This window comes from Hypomesus nipponensis, chromosome 18, assembly GCF_054491055.1.
Source record: "Hypomesus nipponensis isolate SF chromosome 18, ASM5449105v1, whole genome shotgun sequence".
Classification (NCBI taxonomy): domain Eukaryota; kingdom Metazoa; phylum Chordata; class Actinopteri; order Osmeriformes; family Osmeridae; genus Hypomesus; species Hypomesus nipponensis.
The window spans coordinates 6,450,001-6,466,580 of NC_140378.1; the positions used below are offsets into that span (position 1 = coordinate 6,450,001).

Consider the following 16,580-nt stretch of genomic DNA (forward strand, 5'->3'; position numbering starts at 1 on the left):
TCTACGTTACTCATAATCTTTCTTTACTTCTGTACGACACTATGGAGCCTACCAGTGTCAAAATCCATTAACAGGAAAGTATGTCATGGTTGGTTCTGTAGCAGTGTTTTGCCAGGTGGAGGCTTCTGGGGTGTTTTGAGTGGGTTGGTGATGTGTTTTGGAGGTTTACAACAATCACCTGTCAGGTGCACTTAATCTTTGACTTCAAGTGGAGGATGAAATGCTACTCTTAAGCTCTTTTCACGTTTGACTCATGAACATCTGGCCCCTTTGCAGGGATCCTGATCTTTTGACGTTTGGCTTTTCATCTCTGGACCCCCGTCATAACAAGGCAGGCTTCAAAGAACCCTGTGATGATAATTGTCTTGAAACAGAACTCTGCGGGACTCTGAAGACACAAGGTGTCCGCTGGCGCCCTGTCCCATGGCTCCTGGGATTGTTCAGTACATTCACCCCAAATGATACGACACTTGACGATGTCAAGTCTTTAGAACTTGAGTCACTGAGGAATGTCTCTTTCTGTCCTGAGCGACCATTCAAAAGTTAGCGCCTGGTCATTATTTTTCTTTGCAGACTGGCTTAAAGGTTATAGACAGCGAGGAGAAAAATACTTAAATACCAATCGTATGCTTGATTTCTACAGTGCTTCAACACCAATGGCAGAGTTTTGAAAGTGGCTGGAGCGTCCACATCACAGCTGTAAAGCGTGTTGCTGTTAACAGCCACATCAAGACGGTGTCAAGGGGATTTTCGCCCCCTGATTTGTGTTGTCACGCTTCTTAGTGAATGTTGCAGCCAGAGGAATGGCAGGATGAAAGAATTCATTGTTTGTGTAGTAGAGGAGATTCATGATGCGATGCAGATGAAGAAGAGAAAACGATTTTGTGTGTTGAATTCTTAAGAAAGCGGAAACCACTTTTTTCCCCCTTTTATGCTTGTTTCAGTCCATTTTTAGTTCAGGTCAGGAGGATTCCTGGTTGCCTGGAGTGTCTCTTGTTTTGTTTGGGTCAGTTGGATTGGAATGTTTTCTCTGCCTTAAGGTTTCACCTATCAAGAATGTGGGTTGGCTGAACCGGATTTGCATCTAAATGAGTTGGGTAGCTTTAACTCAGTCCAAGCTTAATACCTTAATGTGACAGTTGAGCTTGTTTCAGGTTTCTTCTGTAAACAAGACCTAGCAGGGGAGAGAAGAGATAGAGCCCTTCACCCCCTCCCCCTGTTCTCCTCCCCCGATACCTCTTTTATTCCACTTCTCCCCCTCTGCTGTTGTTACCTACTCTTTATCTGTTCTCTCTCTCTCTCTCTCTCTCTCTCTCTCTCTCTCTCTCTCTCTCTCTTTCTCTCTCACACACCCTCTCTCACACCCTCTCTCTCTTTCTCTCTCTGGAGTGTGAGGCAGTAGCCGGGCCCTGGGCCTCCTGGTTCTCCAGAGTCTTTATGCAGGGGGCCCATGCTTTGTTGTGATTGCCCGCGTCGTGTTACCTCATAAAGACTGGCAGGCAGATCAGGTGTCAAAGCGGAGAAAGGGGGGAAGCATTTTCTCACACTCCGCTCTGCAACAGTTGAATTGCATGAGGGCTGGAAAAACACCAGCCAAACACACACACACACACAGAAATTTATGGTTGCACATAATATTTTCAGTTTTGCAAAGCTAAGACCATACAAATTGTGTATGCACATCCATATCCACACATGTTCCATATAGGTTAATTAACGGAGAGGCAGCAGTCCTCCAGGCTGTTATGGTCACTAAAGAGCTGTGGAAGTCCCCTGGGTCCTTTGGTGATGGTGACAGCTGAGGTTCCTGTCCTGCCACCCCCCCTTCTCATCCCCCAGAGGAGAATCCAGCCCAACAATGGCCCTGGCACTGATAGCGGTGGGTGAGAGGCCAGCGGTGTACAGTATCTGTTCCTGTCGTCTGGGATAGAGTTTTTTCTCACTGATACAGTAAGTGGTTCCACCCTTGTTTATGGTGTGATGTCACTGGCCCGGACCATTGGCTTGTTGAGGCCATGGCCTCAGGACGAGTGGAGCTCAGGCTGGATCTGGGTTGTCGTAGCTCGGGTAGTCTGTGGACTAGGGTGTTCACTGGAATTGATGTGTATGTATGTGTGTATACTGCATACCGCGTGTGTAGAAGTGTGTACGTCCAATGGCTGCTGTGTACTTGAAGATACAATATAAAGAGGTTCATGTCATATGCCCACCGGATCTTTCCATTCAGTGAACTTAACTGATATAAAAAAAGGTAGGCGTAATGAAATTCGATCTGTCACTGACCTTTTGGTGACCTAAGGAGTGCACATGCTCTCGTTTCGGACTCTTTTGCTGTTCCGCCTTGAGGGGGGTGGGAGAGAAGTTTATATTGAGCCCAATCCAGACGAATCCACTCAGCTTTGGCACAAACACCGGTCTGACGCCCCAAACTCAATAGATAGGCTTTGCTTTTCTCATTGAGCTGGCTTTAGATGTGCTCGCTTCAAAATAAAGTGGCAAAAGGAAACCCTGGCAGACTAAGGCTATATTCATGTTGTTTTCTTTGCCTCCATCTTGGATCCACGTTTTTGACTGGGATCAACAGCGAGAGTTTTTCCATCCTCACCAGACAATCCCCATCATTAAAGGGCAGCGGGACCACTCCACTGTTGCTGTGCTTCAGGCTGTCCTCTCAATGGACTGGCTTCAACGTGGCTGCAACACCAGAATCTTCTTTTAAAGATGCTGTAAAGCAGAACTGAAAATGAGTTTTCAGTTCCTCACACCACAGAAGAATGTGTTGTGTTAACTACCCATTCAAATTCAAATGAAAAAAAACACAGACAAGTATGTTAAATTAGGCTTTGAAATCGTGAGAAAATCAGCTGTCTTCTCTGCTTGATACTGAGGGGGCGTGTCGCCTGAAGGAGCTGAAGCTCTGCACCCTCAAATGTATTGAATTTAGCAACAACAGCAACAACTAGCTAAATCTATTGCAGATATCAGAACAGATCTACCTGCAGTCTCTAAGTGTTTAATGTGTTAATTACTTTGGAGTTTATATAAACCGTCTGTGATCTGACATAGATAGGTGGCTGTAACGTAGATAGGTTGGGTTTTGCCCCGCCTACCCAAAACCTGAGCTGAAAACGGGTGAGAAACTGTTCAACGGTCTAACTAATCCTTTCAGCAACTAATTTCACACTTGTATAATGTACTGAGAAGCAAATCATGGAATTTGCTTTACAGCAACTTTAAGTGTGACTGCTTTGGAATAGAAAGTGAAAAGTTAGAGAAGGAGTGAAATACAGTTTTGTGTCTGGACTCACCAGCTGGATGCTGTCCAGCTACACTGTTTGCTATAGTTGTGTGTGTTGGGGAAAGACTATTCCTGTGTCCCATGACTGTGTTAGTCCAGGACTGTGGGAGTGTGTCCATCTGAACCATGTCTCAGCTGTGTGTGTGTGTGTGACACATGCTCCTTCCATCCATCCACTGGATAGGACCTCCTTATCCTCTATATTACTTCTCTCTCTGCTCTCTTCAGGGATGGAGTGATGACAACCGTGTCTAGCGTCTGTGTCGAGCAGTGTGACAGGCTGAAGTAGCTGGGCACAGTCAGTTGGGGCTGGTTGAAGCTTCTTCTTTTTTTTACAACCTGTGTGTCGGTGTGTGTGTGCATGCATGTATTATCATACATGCTTTTGTTACATGTTACTGTATGTGTGTGTTTGTGTAACGCACACCCTCTGGATAGAAGAACACACATCCACAATCCCACCCACTGGGCTTCTTTACTGGGCTACCTAATGACACATCTCACTGTGACTCACCAATTTATACAGATTTAGCCCAAACAATTTATTGGACTTGTTGATGTCTTGGAATACACAGCAGAGGTCTTGACGCAACAAACCGAAGCCTGGAAACCAACCAAAGAACCCAAATAACAACAAATCAAGACCAGCTCTAGAAGTCCAGCTCCAGAAATACGTGCTCGCTCATTTCCGTGTTGTTATTGCAGTCCAAAATCAAATTCAAACAAAGGAAACCTGCTTGATAGGAGGATGTGTTTGTGTGCGAGGGCTGGCCAGTGCTGTGTCAGTGTCTGTCTCGTCTTATCCCTGTGTAGGTGTTGAAGTATGGGAACGATTTGGGGGAGTGGGAACACATCCTGTCTCTTTGCCATTGGCTTCTCTGTGAGAAACTGAGAGCAAGAGAGAGGAAGAGCAAGAGAGAGGTAGATAAAGAGAGAGAGCGCAAGAGAGAGAGAGAGAGCTGCTGGCTTCAAGACAGGTCAACCTTGAGAGCATTGTGGAGTCGCAAGCTATACATTCCATGACTGCGGATTGCTTTGCTTTCTGCTCGCCATGTCTCTGCTACACTGGGCCCCTAATTCACATCTTCCTCATCATCCTCATCTTCTGCTGTAAAGCTGGACTGGCCCTGTCTGTGAGACTGGCCCTGTCTGTGTGACTGTCTGTGTGACTGGGTCTGGCTGTGTGACTGGGTCTGTCTGTGTGACTGGTCCTGTCTGTGTGACTGGTCCTGTCTGTGTGGCTGGGCCTGTCTGTGTGACTGCACCTGTCTGTGTGACTGGTCCTGTCTGTGTGACTGGTCCTGTCTGTGTGACTGCACCTGTCTGTGTGACTGGTCCTGTCTGTGTGACTGGTCCTGTCTGTGTGGCTGGGCCTGTCTGTGTGACTGCACCTGTCTGTGTGACTGGTCCTGTCTGTGTGACTGGCCCCTCTGTCCTGAGGCCCTCTGATGGCTCCCTTGGCCTCCTCTTTCTCTCATCCAACTCCTCATGCGACCTGACACCCGCTCTCAAGCCTTGTCCTCCTTCCTCCCTCTGTTGTTCTCTTTCTCTGTCTGTCTTTCTGTCTCTCCCTCGCTCTCTTTGCTCCGTGGCAAGTGTGTGACTTGTGCAAAGACTCTTCTCCTTAAAAAAACAGTCCTATGGTTTTGGGGCTGAGCTGCCCTCTTTGTGTGTTTCTGTTCTTCATTTCCTCTCTCTCTCCCCCCCCTCTCTCTGTCTCTCTCTCCTCTCTCTCCCCCCTTCCCCCCTCTCTCGCCCTCTCTCTCTCCCCCTCTCTCTCCCCCCTCTCTCTCTTGTTATTTCTTCCATTGCAGTCAGTCTTACACTTCCCCTTCCATTTGCACTTTCCAACCCCTTTTGTGTAAGTGTTTGATTTGTGTGTGAGAGAACTGGAGAGAGACGGGGGTGTGAGGGGAGAATGTGTAAATGTGTCTTCTGCCTTGAGAATCCCAAACTGCTAGTAAAAAAAGGTTAGCCACAGAGTAATGATGGACAGACAGCAATCTAATAAACAAACATGCGTATCTCTTCATCTCACGTTCTGTCCAGTCTCATTTTATGACTGGCTCTATGCCTGTGTGCCAACAATGAAGCTTTCATTATTTTGATAGATAATGGTGCTGGTGAAACCAGTTGGTCTTGTTGGACAGCAGTGAATTGGTCTCACTGGCCTTGGTGACTCTGGGAAGTCAAAATATTGTCCCTGTCCACTGGCTGTTGTGCTTAATAATGTGGTATTGGGTGGTACAATAAATGAACTGCTCAAATGTCAAACAACAGGAATTAAAAGTCTTATCAAAACATCGCGAACAAAGCAACGCATTCACCCCTATCCTAGACCAACTGCAGGTCAAACAAGAACCTCCCTCACAAAGCAAAGGTTGTGGGCAGAATGGCACAGTCACAAGCACCAGACATTTTTGTTGAGTTTTCTAATCCCAATCTATTTCTCCTTCCAAAATTGATTGTCCTCAGTGCTGGCCTGCCCAAAGGTTTGTTGAAAGTATGTATTTTCTTGCTTCTTTCTTAAATACAGGAAGTAGAAGATTGTATCATTGGATAGCGGGTGAAATGAAATTATCTTAATTGGGTTACGTAGCTCCAATTATCCAATCTATCCCTCGAAGAAACATCCTTTCCTTGTCTCTGAAAGAGACAACTAAGGCTAAAGAGACAGCCCTGCTTCACCCTTTCCAACCTTGCAACACACACACAAACACATTTACACCACCTCAGGCAGTAACTGTTGGTATATTAGTACAGTTGGTTGTTCGATGTGCTTTAATGTATTCTTTTTTAAGACCCTCTTTGGAGCCCAGTCCAACTTTCCACATTACAGTTCCAGTTAACATTACTTTCGGAGTTGTATCTTATTTGATATATCTCTCAGTATCTCTCAGTGACTGAGTGACATGTACTGCATCAGAGCTTTCCTCTTCAGGGTCTAAAGTAATAAGAGACAGCTCTGTCTGTCTGGCCTGTCACAGTCTGTGGCCTGCACAATTGAATTAGAAAAGTGAGCTCTGCTCTTTGGGAACATGGCCTGGGGTTCTTCCCTGATCTGCAGTAGGGGGTCAAGTGATGGGTGGGTGGGTCATTCTATGGCCCTGGGCAGAGGCTGGACCAAAGGCTTGACCAGAGGCTTGACCAGAGGCTTGACCAGAGGCTGGGTCAGAGGCTGGGTCAGAGGCTGGGTCAGAGGCTGGGTCAGAGGCTGGGTCAGAGAGGAGCACGTATGGTCTTAGCCTGACATTCAGCAGCTGTACAGAGGTCTGTACAGAGGTCAACCAAACCTCAAATAAACCTGACTCCTACTTACTGGGATTTGTAGTCCTCACAGGTAATAGGGTCTTAAAGATGTTGAAGATACTTTATGTTAATAAGAGTGACTGCCTGGAGGATCCACCAGTCTCTCTGCTGGACTGTCTCGTCTTATCCATCCTTGTTTAAGCTGACACAAGTAAACACAAACATGCCAGGCTGGTTACCCGCAAGTGTCATCCGCCTTATTTGTTATCGTCTGACAGGCCATTTAAGCAGCATTCTTACATTTTGTGGTAATCGTTTCTCAGCCTGTCTTGACAATTAGATAGACCAACTCCCATCCCTTCCATAATGAAGGAAAGAGGTTGAAAGATTGGGACTGCGTCGTAGGAAACAGCCTCACCCCTCGAGAGAAAGATGAGGAAAGGGGGAGGATAAGGAAAGGAAGAGAGAGAGAGAATTTATAGCAAATTTGTAACCATTATAAACAGGACGCATTCCTCCTATAATTCTGGACATCTGGAATGCCTGGCCTTTCTCTTTTTTCCCCACTGTGTGGGTTTTGGAAGGCGAGGCTTGTCAGCAAACCCTAATGCAGCCTTTCCTCTCTGCCCTCCCCAACCAGCAGAACACACAGCTTCTCAGGGCACCGTGTGCTGTTTCATTTTTGTCCATATTTTTTGCTGGTTTTGTCGGAGACTTTCAAAGCACTGGTGATTACACGGTCACCGTTTATGACCACAGATGCGGTTTCGAAAAGGTCCAAATCCCAAGTGTTTGTTTAGGCTGCGATGTCGAAGCATTAAGTCTAGCCTTTGTCTAGTCTGAGGAAGCTCAGTACCATATTATGTAAAGCTCTGCAGACAGACTCACATGAGTCATGTCAGGCACCCACATTAGTCTACTGAACAGGAGCGATTTGTGCCACAGCTCTCATGCCTCCAGTCAGTATGATTCATGTACCAACGGACGGAGATAAATACGCCCCTCAGTGGAAAACAAATCAAAATACTTGCATGTGATATTCCACATCTATGAATCACACATCAGCAATCGAGCCTGCCTCAGGAAGAATTCTGTGAGTTGAGGCATCCGCCGCCATATGCTAGCACTACATGTGTCTGAAACACAAGGGGCTCTACGTGCGTGTTAGCGTGCCTGGGCCGTGATGTGTTGAAGTTGGGGTTGGGTCAGGGGAGAGGGTGAGTTATAGCTGGGGGTTAAAGGTCAATCTGACACACAGTCTGTGGTGAGACCTCGGGGAGGGGACGCGGTGGATGTAGGCGCAAACCGGGGCTGGTGAAAAAACAGCCCTTCATGCCTCTTCAAAGAGAAACGCTGAGGCCATTCGTTTTCAGGGGGTGGGCTCACCAGCTCATAACATTGTTACACTTCCTCATCATTTTAAAAGATTTCCAAGTTGACCTTTTTTTTATGAGGCGGTGACTCATACCAGGAAGCCATTACTCCAAGTTCAGGGTCATGTGACCCTTGTTTATGTTTTCAGTGGCAGAGACATAAAATGCTTAACTGGGATGGTCTCAAACTAATTAGAGCAATTATGTTAAACTGCTTAATTTGAGCCTCAGTAAACATTGCAGCCAGGGGCTTTTGACTTGTGCATGGTGCTAGCTGCTTTATGACCAGAGTTAGCTACATCCCTTTCCTCAGATAGGTCACAGGCTTCTGTAGTCAAATGTGCTACGTTGGCTTAGAGCTACAGATTTTATTTCAGCGAGAGTAAGGCGGATTTGGATGATCTCACGCAACAGGATGTTTAAAGTCAACACAGGAAGTGAGGTCATTTTGCCGCAATCCAGATTTGGTTATAAACCGTTGCTGACCTATTGGAGTCAAGGGCCTAAAAGACACTACACCGACTCTAACCCATCATCCCATGGCCACGATTAAGATGACAAGATGACCTGTGTAAGCTAATGAAATACCTTCTTCTCTCTTTGGCTTTCAGAATTCCATGAACTTGCCCCCTGACAAAGCCAGGCTCCTTCGACAGTACGACAACGAGAAGAAGTGGGACCTCATCTGTGACCAGGTTCATACCACCGTGTCACCATCACGCTCCTGTCACACCACTGTGTACATCTAACCATCTGCACCGCCATGTTTTGAAAACCAAAGGCCTTCGGTTGATACATCAGCTGCGTGTAACTCTGTCCTCTGTTGTCGTGTGTTAGGAGAGGTTCCAGGTGAAGAACCCGCCTCACACCTACATCCAGAAACTGCGAGGGTATCTAGACCCTGGAGTCACACGAAAGGTATGTCCTCCGGCGATGACACACTGGGCTCTCTTCCTGCATCTCATACCAGCATTCTTTCAGACAATAGTGCTGTCTGACGGCCCTGCACTCTCTCCTTAAAGCAGGCCTTATCTGCACACAAACCTGGATGCCTCTCTCACTTTATCTCTTTGTTTGTCTCTCTCTCTCTCTCTCGTTTTTTTTATCTCTGTTGCAGAAGTTCCGCAGGCGGGTCCAGGAATCCACGAAAGTCCTGAGGGAGCTGGAGATCTCTCTGAGGACAAACCACATTGGGTGACCTACTCTCTTCTCACCTTCCAGCCAATCACCTTCCCCATTTCAAACTCTGTGGCACCGATCAGATCCCTTTCATCACTGTCCCTCTGTCTCTATGTTCTACTGTCAATGGAGATCCATCATTGTTACCCTGTTAGTTCTGGACCAGTTTAGGAAACTTTCTACATGTACACGGCCTGCGTCGACACCTTCTTGCGTAACATAATAGCCGGCAGCCTTAAGTAGGAGACATGGACATAATGACAATCGCATAGGAGCCAAAGGAAACCAGCTTCTTTCTTCATTTTTCCTTTTCGAGAAAGGGCCTTTCTCTGTTCTTCCTGCTCCCAGGGCCCCGGAGCCCTTCCTGGTGCCCAGATCTCTGCTCTATTGTTTTTCAGACTTGCCAGCCTCCGCAGCGCTAAGTTCATGGAGGAGTCCTCACAATGCCCAGATGGTAGTCATTGTTGCCGCTCGCTCCACTCCCCTCCGTTGTAGGGAGCAGGAAGCTTTGTTGTGTACGCCAGAGGGACAGGAAGCCTGGCCGACCAGGGCGAACCCTGACGGAAAACAAAAGCACACAGACGCACATAAGCGTAGCCAGGCGAACACGTGGGGATTTCAATCAGCACCAAACCACAGACACACCGCAAATTTGGAATTTGCACAATGGTGCAAGACAGACATGAAGGGATGCAGTCTCACTCATTTACTAATATAACCCAGTCCCCTCGTTCTGCCGTTCTCTCTTTCCCCCTATCCAGAGTGCCACAGGTACTCACCGTAAATATGCATAAAAGCTGACATTAAGATGAAACCAAACACCGAAACCAAACACAGAAGGTCTTTTCATTTTTCATAATAGCCAAGATGTGCCAAGAATAACTCGTAATATTTGTAACCTCATCAATAAAATTCCAGTCCTTATGCTTTTCCCAGAAAGACCCACGGTAGTGGACATGCAGGCTATTTTCAGAAGGCTTTGCTGTGTTGGATTAAGTGTAGCAGGGCCCTGTTTATTGCCTGTGTGTCTGAATTCTGCCCCATTCGATGTGTTATTCCTTGCATTGCCAAGACAATCTGAAATAGCATCTGGTCGGACAGGAAAAGAAAGGGGGAGAGAGAGAGAGAGAGAGAGAGAGAGAGAGAGAGGGGGTAAGATTGAGGGAGCAAATGGGGGATGGTAGACAGGAAACTGATGTTCAAATGCTCCTCCCCCATCCCCTCTGCCCCTCTGCCCTTCCACCTCTTTTCCCAATCTCTCTCTCTCTTTCTCTCTCTCACTCACTATCTCTCGCTCTCTACTGTTTCTCACTCTCTTGCTCACCTCGCTTCTCCCCCCCACTAACTGGGCTTCCTTCCTGGCCCATCATTGGTCGATCCAGCCAGTATATGTTTCCAAATAGTCCAGTCTCTCAATCCAGCACTTCCTGAGACTATTCTAAGAACCTTTTACCCCAATCCTGTGCTGTGTTTTCTAAGGGGGCTGGAGAGAGCAGGGGTCTTGGGGGGGGGAGGCAGACTAAATACCGTGACTGTCAGGGGTTCGACCTGAGCCCCAGTCTCTCAGCCATATGCCTTCCACATTCTTTCTCTGATCGCAATGGGAATTCCTTTGTTTGGAGTTTTTTTCTGCCCCCTGTCTCTTTCTCCCCTGAAAACTGTGAGTTAAAGAGAGGAAATCTGAAGCCGTGCTCTCTCTCGTTTACTTTCCATTGCAGCCCTGCCAAGTTCTTTCTCCCTGTCTCCCTGTCTGGGGGAGGGTGAAAAGGGGGGGGGGACCCCATTCTGTGCAGCCTATAGTCCAAACGATACAGACACCCGAATCGTTGGCCCCTTTCAAGGTCTCGGTGACGAGTATACTGTACTTAGCTCTGAGTCCCTACGTCCCTCTCCTCTTTCTTCTCCTCCTGCTTCTCCTTCACCTTTTTCCTCTTCCTCCTCCTCGTTTCCTGTCCCTCCCTATCCCCTCTCCCCTTCCTGAGCGGAGGGACAGGGTGTGTGCTGGTGAAGCTCTGACCCCTGGTCTCTGTCCCGCTCCACACAGGTGGGTCAGGGAGTTCCTCAACGATGAGAACCGAGGGCTGGACATTTTGGTCGAGTACCTCTCCTTTGCCCAGTGTGCAGTCATGTGAGTACCAACACACACACTCCGACACACGCACACTCTAGGCTACATAATGCACCTCCGTAGGGAGAGATAGTAGGTTGGCAAAGGTGAACTGCTTTCTAGCCGTGGAAATGGGCTTTTGAATCGGTGGATCAACCTACCTTTTGAATGTGCTTGAATGTGCTTGTACTATTTGCTGCATACTTGGCCATAATGAATGTGTTGCTCGACATGATGCTGTGTGGTTAAGCACTGTTTTATGGCCAGGCTGATCTGTACTTGGCCTGTGAAGGGAGCTGAGGTGTTGTGTTTTTTTTTTTCCGTTGCAATAAGCTTCACTGCGCAGCAGTCTTGCTGTGTGGTTCTAAACATAACCTTGGCTCTTTTAACAAGCTGCGTTCCAAACCTAACTTTCCCTCAACTTCGACCCCTCTCCTGTCTGCCCTCCCGCCATCCCGACTTTGCTCGTCGACGTGTACGTGTGTCCGTTTGTCCGTCCGCCGCCTCAGGTTGGATTTTGAGGGGCTGGAGACGGGTGAGGAGGGCTCCCTGGACAAGACTAAGTCCTGGAGCAGGTCCATCGAGGATCTGCACCAGAGCGTGAGCCAGCCCTTCTGCAACACGTTGGTCCGCTCTGCACGTCAGTCTGTCCTTCGGTACGTATCTCCCCCCCCCCCTCCGCTGAGCCCTGGTTGTAACCGCTAGCCAGCTACGCTGCCGCGCTACGCTAACCCTGTCTGTGCCCTTAGGTTTGGTTGTTGCTGTAGCATTAGCATGTCTTTTGGGGGGGATGTGATGACTTTCAGCTGACAGACAAGGGCTTGATTGATAAGGAGTGATGGAGATGGTGAGGTAGTCCTGATGAGGATGAGGATGGCCCTCCTCTGGTCTCATCGTCCTCTTCACCTCTCTTTATTTCTCTCTCTCTCTTGACCTGCTGCAGACTAGAGAGAGACAGAGAAGTTCCCTACCATCCCTTTCATTCTTTGCACCCGGGGGCCCCCCACCCACCACCCCCACAAACACCACCACCCGCCCCTACCCTCACCCCCCACCTTCATCCTTCGGTCCCTCCCTCCATACATACTGTATGTGTTTCTCCTGTCCTGGCCCAGATTACAGCCAGCTGTACTGGGCTACACATCTGGAATGCATGTTTCTCTTCTCTCTTTCCTCTCTTTCTCTCTCGCCCCCCCCCCCTCCCTTCCCCCCCCTCTCTCCCTCTCTCTCTCTCTCTCTCTCTCTCTCTCTCTCTCTCTCTACCCTCTTCACACACCACACACAGTGAGGAGAGCCACAGAAGGCTGGATAGAGGGGTATGATTGATAGATCCAAGGTTGAAAAGCATAAACATGACATCCTTAGACTCAGACTGATGAGTTGGAGATTAGGAAGCTGTGCTCTCTGCGTGATACAGCGGAAGGTAAAAGATGTGCGGCGACATGAAGCTGGTGATAAGCAAGCGAAGGGGGAAGGAAATGTGGTGAGAATGTGCAGTTGAGAGAGTGAAATTTAAACAGAAAGAGACACCACGATGGAGAGTTTACAGAGAACAAATAAAGTGTTTATTATTGTGCCACAGAAGCTGTGTGTGTACGTGTGTGTGTGTGCGCATGTGTGTGTGTGCATGTGTGTGTTTGTATAGACAGTACATGTGTGCAGGATGAGCAGACCTCAATCTCGTGATAGGTTGTCAGGAAACCATCGGCTTCAACTTCCAGTGTGTGCATGTGACCACACAGGCCTTTCACGTTGTGCTCTTTCTGCCAGATCCCTGACACACTTTGTAGCTCGGTGCACAAACCCCACAGTCACATGGGAGCCAGACAGACACACTGTGCAGCTCGCTGCATCCAAGTCTTACTTCCTAGTCTCCACCTCTTGCAACAAAATAATCTTTTTATGGTGTATGACCTTCAGACACTGGCCTTGGTGTGCCATTATAAGTGCATGTTGGAAATGCTTTTGTGTTGTTCACTTTTGCCCCCCATTGCAGTTATGGAAACAACACAGCAACAAACAGCAAAACCATCAAGAACTCCCGGCTGGTCAGTCAGAAGGATGATGTGCACGTGTGCATCATGTGTTTAAGAGCAATCATGAACTATCAGGTATTAAACACTCACATTTTGTCCCATTCTTTACAAAAGAGCATAGAACGTTCTAGAATGTGTCCCAGTCTATACGGTTCGTGTGTACAGGTCATAAAAAATAAGATGCATCTTGTCATATTACGTTTCCTCTGAGGGGGAAAAGTGTGATGATGTAATGCTTCTTGTGTCACCTGAGATGGGGTGAATGGATGTGCAGAAACTGATAAACACTCTTTTTTTCAACACCACATCCTGTTCTACCTACCTTTCATTTCACTTCCTGTTCTCTGTGCTTAACCTCTCTCCCCAGTATGGCTTCAACATGGTCATGTCACACGCACACGCAGTCAACGAGATTGCACTCAGCTTGAACAACAAGAACTCACGGTAAATACAAATGTGTTTTAGAGGTGACCGTCCCTCTGGCCTGTCACACGAGCAGAGGATTGGAAATGGGATTGGAAACGGCCTCCAGTGTGTAACTGATAGCCCACATTGTCGAGGTCCCTCCTCTACTGTAATTATCCTGTCTAATAATGCATAGACAGCTCACCCACCCTCTCCCATAAGAAATGTTATGTCTGCATGGCTTCAGAAGGCTTAAGGTTGGGTCAAACAATGGAGGAAACCCTTCAGTTCATGTGATCCTCCCTCCATTCATTCTCCATGAGGCTCAGCCTTGTCTCTGATGTGGGGGATCAGAGCTGTGCAGTCAGCCTGTTACGGGAGTGTTTACAGCGGGGAGATTAGTGGTAAACCTTGGGATCTGATCACCTGCTAATGAGACTAGGGAGGCCAAGCACTTGAAAAGACGTGAAAAGCCTTTTCCCTGTGTGAGTGGGGCCCTGAACGTATGGATTAGGGATTAGAGTTTCAACTTTATGATTGATGTTAACATACATCATTATCAACATAGACCTTCACGTGGCACGTTACACAGATTCTTTATAGTGTCCATTTGGTTTGAGAATGCCGAGAGAGTGTCGTTACTAAGGTAGTCGCATGTTCGGAGCCGGGACTGAGTGACTTTGAACAGTTTGGATGTTCATGTGTGTGTCTTTGTGTGCTGTGTGCCAACAGGACAAAAGCCCTGGTCCTGGAGCTTCTAGCTGCTGTGTGTCTAGTCAGAGGAGGTCACGAGATCATCCTTTCAGCGTTTGACAACTTCAAAGAGGTGCGGTATACCCTCAGGCTAATCCAGCCACCAAATCCCAATGATGACATCAACAAAGTCCATCCCAAAAACACACACTTTACAGCCTCCGAACCGCAGCAGCGCCGCATTGTTTACCATGGCGCCTTTCCAAAATGTTGTCAACTCTGTGAGAACTCAAATATATCCTGTCAACTCATAAAGTGGCACAGTCGTTTCCCCCCGACTCCAATGGGGTGCATTAGCGCATGAAGGGGCCCAATGTAGAGAGGAGTGAAGATTGAGGAGCTGTGGGGATTCTAGCATGCGGAGGGTGTAAGCAGAACCCTACAGTGGTCGCTCCAAGGCTATTAGGCTCATTAAAGTGCCAGATGTGAGTGAGGTGACCATGGGCAGTGATAAGAATCTATTCCCCTGGCAGGGGCCAGTGGACCACAAAGGTTTGCTTAGCCTCCTCATTTCTGCCCACATATTCATCTAAATACCGGAACAAGCCAATTACTCAGCAATCCTAGCCCCAAAAAGCTATGATGGCTAATCAACTGGCTAGTCAAAACAATGTGGGTGCCACCACTGCACAGTGGTATTTCTAAAACGCTACTGTAATTCACAATGACGTTTCTCTATGAGACTTTTCAAGATGGCCATCCATTCCAGTTTTTTTTTTTTTTTTTACATCACATTCGAGTTGTGTTAATTGCGAAATAGCATCTTGCGGCCATCATATCGGGATCCAGTAGGAGGATTTGGTATTTTCCATTTATTAAATACTTTTTTTTTGGGTTGAGAACATTTTGTTTGTTTTCCTTCTCTCTTTCTCTCCAGCTTGTTTGTGTGGGAGTCTGGAGAGATCTCTATCCCTTTGCCTTATTTTGACTCGCTCTCCTTCCCATGAACTCCTATTATTAGGAAACATTCTCACTGCTAATGGAGTGTGTTGACCTCAGCTTACGTACTTGTCAATGTTCATTTGAACCTGAGGCGCTGCTGTACATCATAGCAGCTCTGCATTGTACATTTAGCATAAAGCTAGAGAAATCAGGTGCTAAGGTATTACAGATGTTAACATTTCTGCAATGAATCGCAGTTGTAGAGGAATGCGATTTAGGGTAGTGCCTTTGTGACTTATGTTTGACTGGCTCTGAAAATCACAAACACATGTTTTCCAAGTGCATTGCTCCTGTACTTTCATGGACTTTACATTTCAGGTGTGCAAAGAGAAGCATCGCTTTGAGAAGCTGATGGACTACTTCCGGTGTGAGGATGGAAACATTGACTTCATGGTAAAGGCACTGAGTCTCCTGTCAAAACTGGGATCATCTATCTGGCTGTGCAGGCTAGTTCACAGAAACCCAATCCTTCTGTCTGTCCCCTAGGTTGCTTGCATGCAGTTCATCAACATTGTCGTACACTCGGTAGAAGACATGAACTTCAGGGTTCACCTGCAATATGAGTTCACCAAGCTGGGACTGGATGACTACTTGGAGGTAAGCAGGCCATACTCTGTAAACCGACACCTTGACCAAGATGTAGACATGCAAGTGAACTGTGAAGGAACACAACGCTCTGCCACAAAACCAGAACTTTTAAAGATTGATTTGAGTCTGTCCTCCCGTGCAGAAATCCAAACACACAGAGAGCGATAAGCTGTCCGTGCAGATCCAGGCCTATCTGGACAACGTGTTTGACGTGGGTGGGCTCCTGGAGGACGCAGAGACTAAGAATGTGGCCCTGGAGAAGGTGGATGAACTGGAGGAGCACCTATCCCATGTAAGAACTTCATGAACTAAACTATGGACTTTTGAAGTACTCTCCAAACAGTTGCATCTGTATCGCTACAGTGTGAATTCAGTTGAAAATAATTTCATTATTTATCGGAGGTTGCCACACTATCCCACACAGCATTGCAGAACTGAAAAGGTTGCATAAAAAGGTCACGGACATACTGTCATTCTTGAAATAGTCTAACACACTGTGCTTTCATGAGGCATGGCATTTAGGGGGAGGATGAGGGCCTAAAAGTCCCAAGAATTCCTCGGAAACCTGTTATCAATTCTAATGCAAAAGTGAAAGTTGTGTCAGCTAGAGTTTCATGCTGTGTCATGCTGTTTTCCTGGGATTAAATCTC

At 47.3% G+C, this 16,580-nt stretch overlaps 1 protein-coding gene across 5 annotated transcripts in view; it reads left to right on the forward strand.

Moving 5' to 3' along the window:
• fmnl3 (formin-like 3) overlaps positions 1-16,580 on the forward strand; it is a 32,065-nt gene that overhangs the window by 6,722 nt on the left and 8,763 nt on the right. For 4 of the 5 annotated variants that reach the window (XM_084679571.1, XM_084679570.1, XM_084679573.1 and 1 more), the window contains exons 2-12: positions 8,532-8,615; positions 8,758-8,838; positions 9,038-9,114; positions 11,144-11,227; positions 11,716-11,862; positions 13,203-13,317; positions 13,610-13,686; positions 14,380-14,473; positions 15,661-15,735; positions 15,829-15,939; positions 16,073-16,222. In XM_084679571.1, coding sequence (XP_084535697.1) covers positions 8,532-8,615; positions 8,758-8,838; positions 9,038-9,114; positions 11,144-11,227; positions 11,716-11,862; positions 13,203-13,317; positions 13,610-13,686; positions 14,380-14,473; positions 15,661-15,735; positions 15,829-15,939; positions 16,073-16,222 — 1,095 coding nt within the window. The remainder of the gene's footprint in view (positions 1-8,531; positions 8,616-8,757; positions 8,839-9,037; positions 9,115-11,143; positions 11,228-11,715; positions 11,863-13,202; positions 13,318-13,609; positions 13,687-14,379; positions 14,474-15,660; positions 15,736-15,828; positions 15,940-16,072; positions 16,223-16,580) is intronic. The other variant, XM_084679574.1, reaches the window with a different exon arrangement.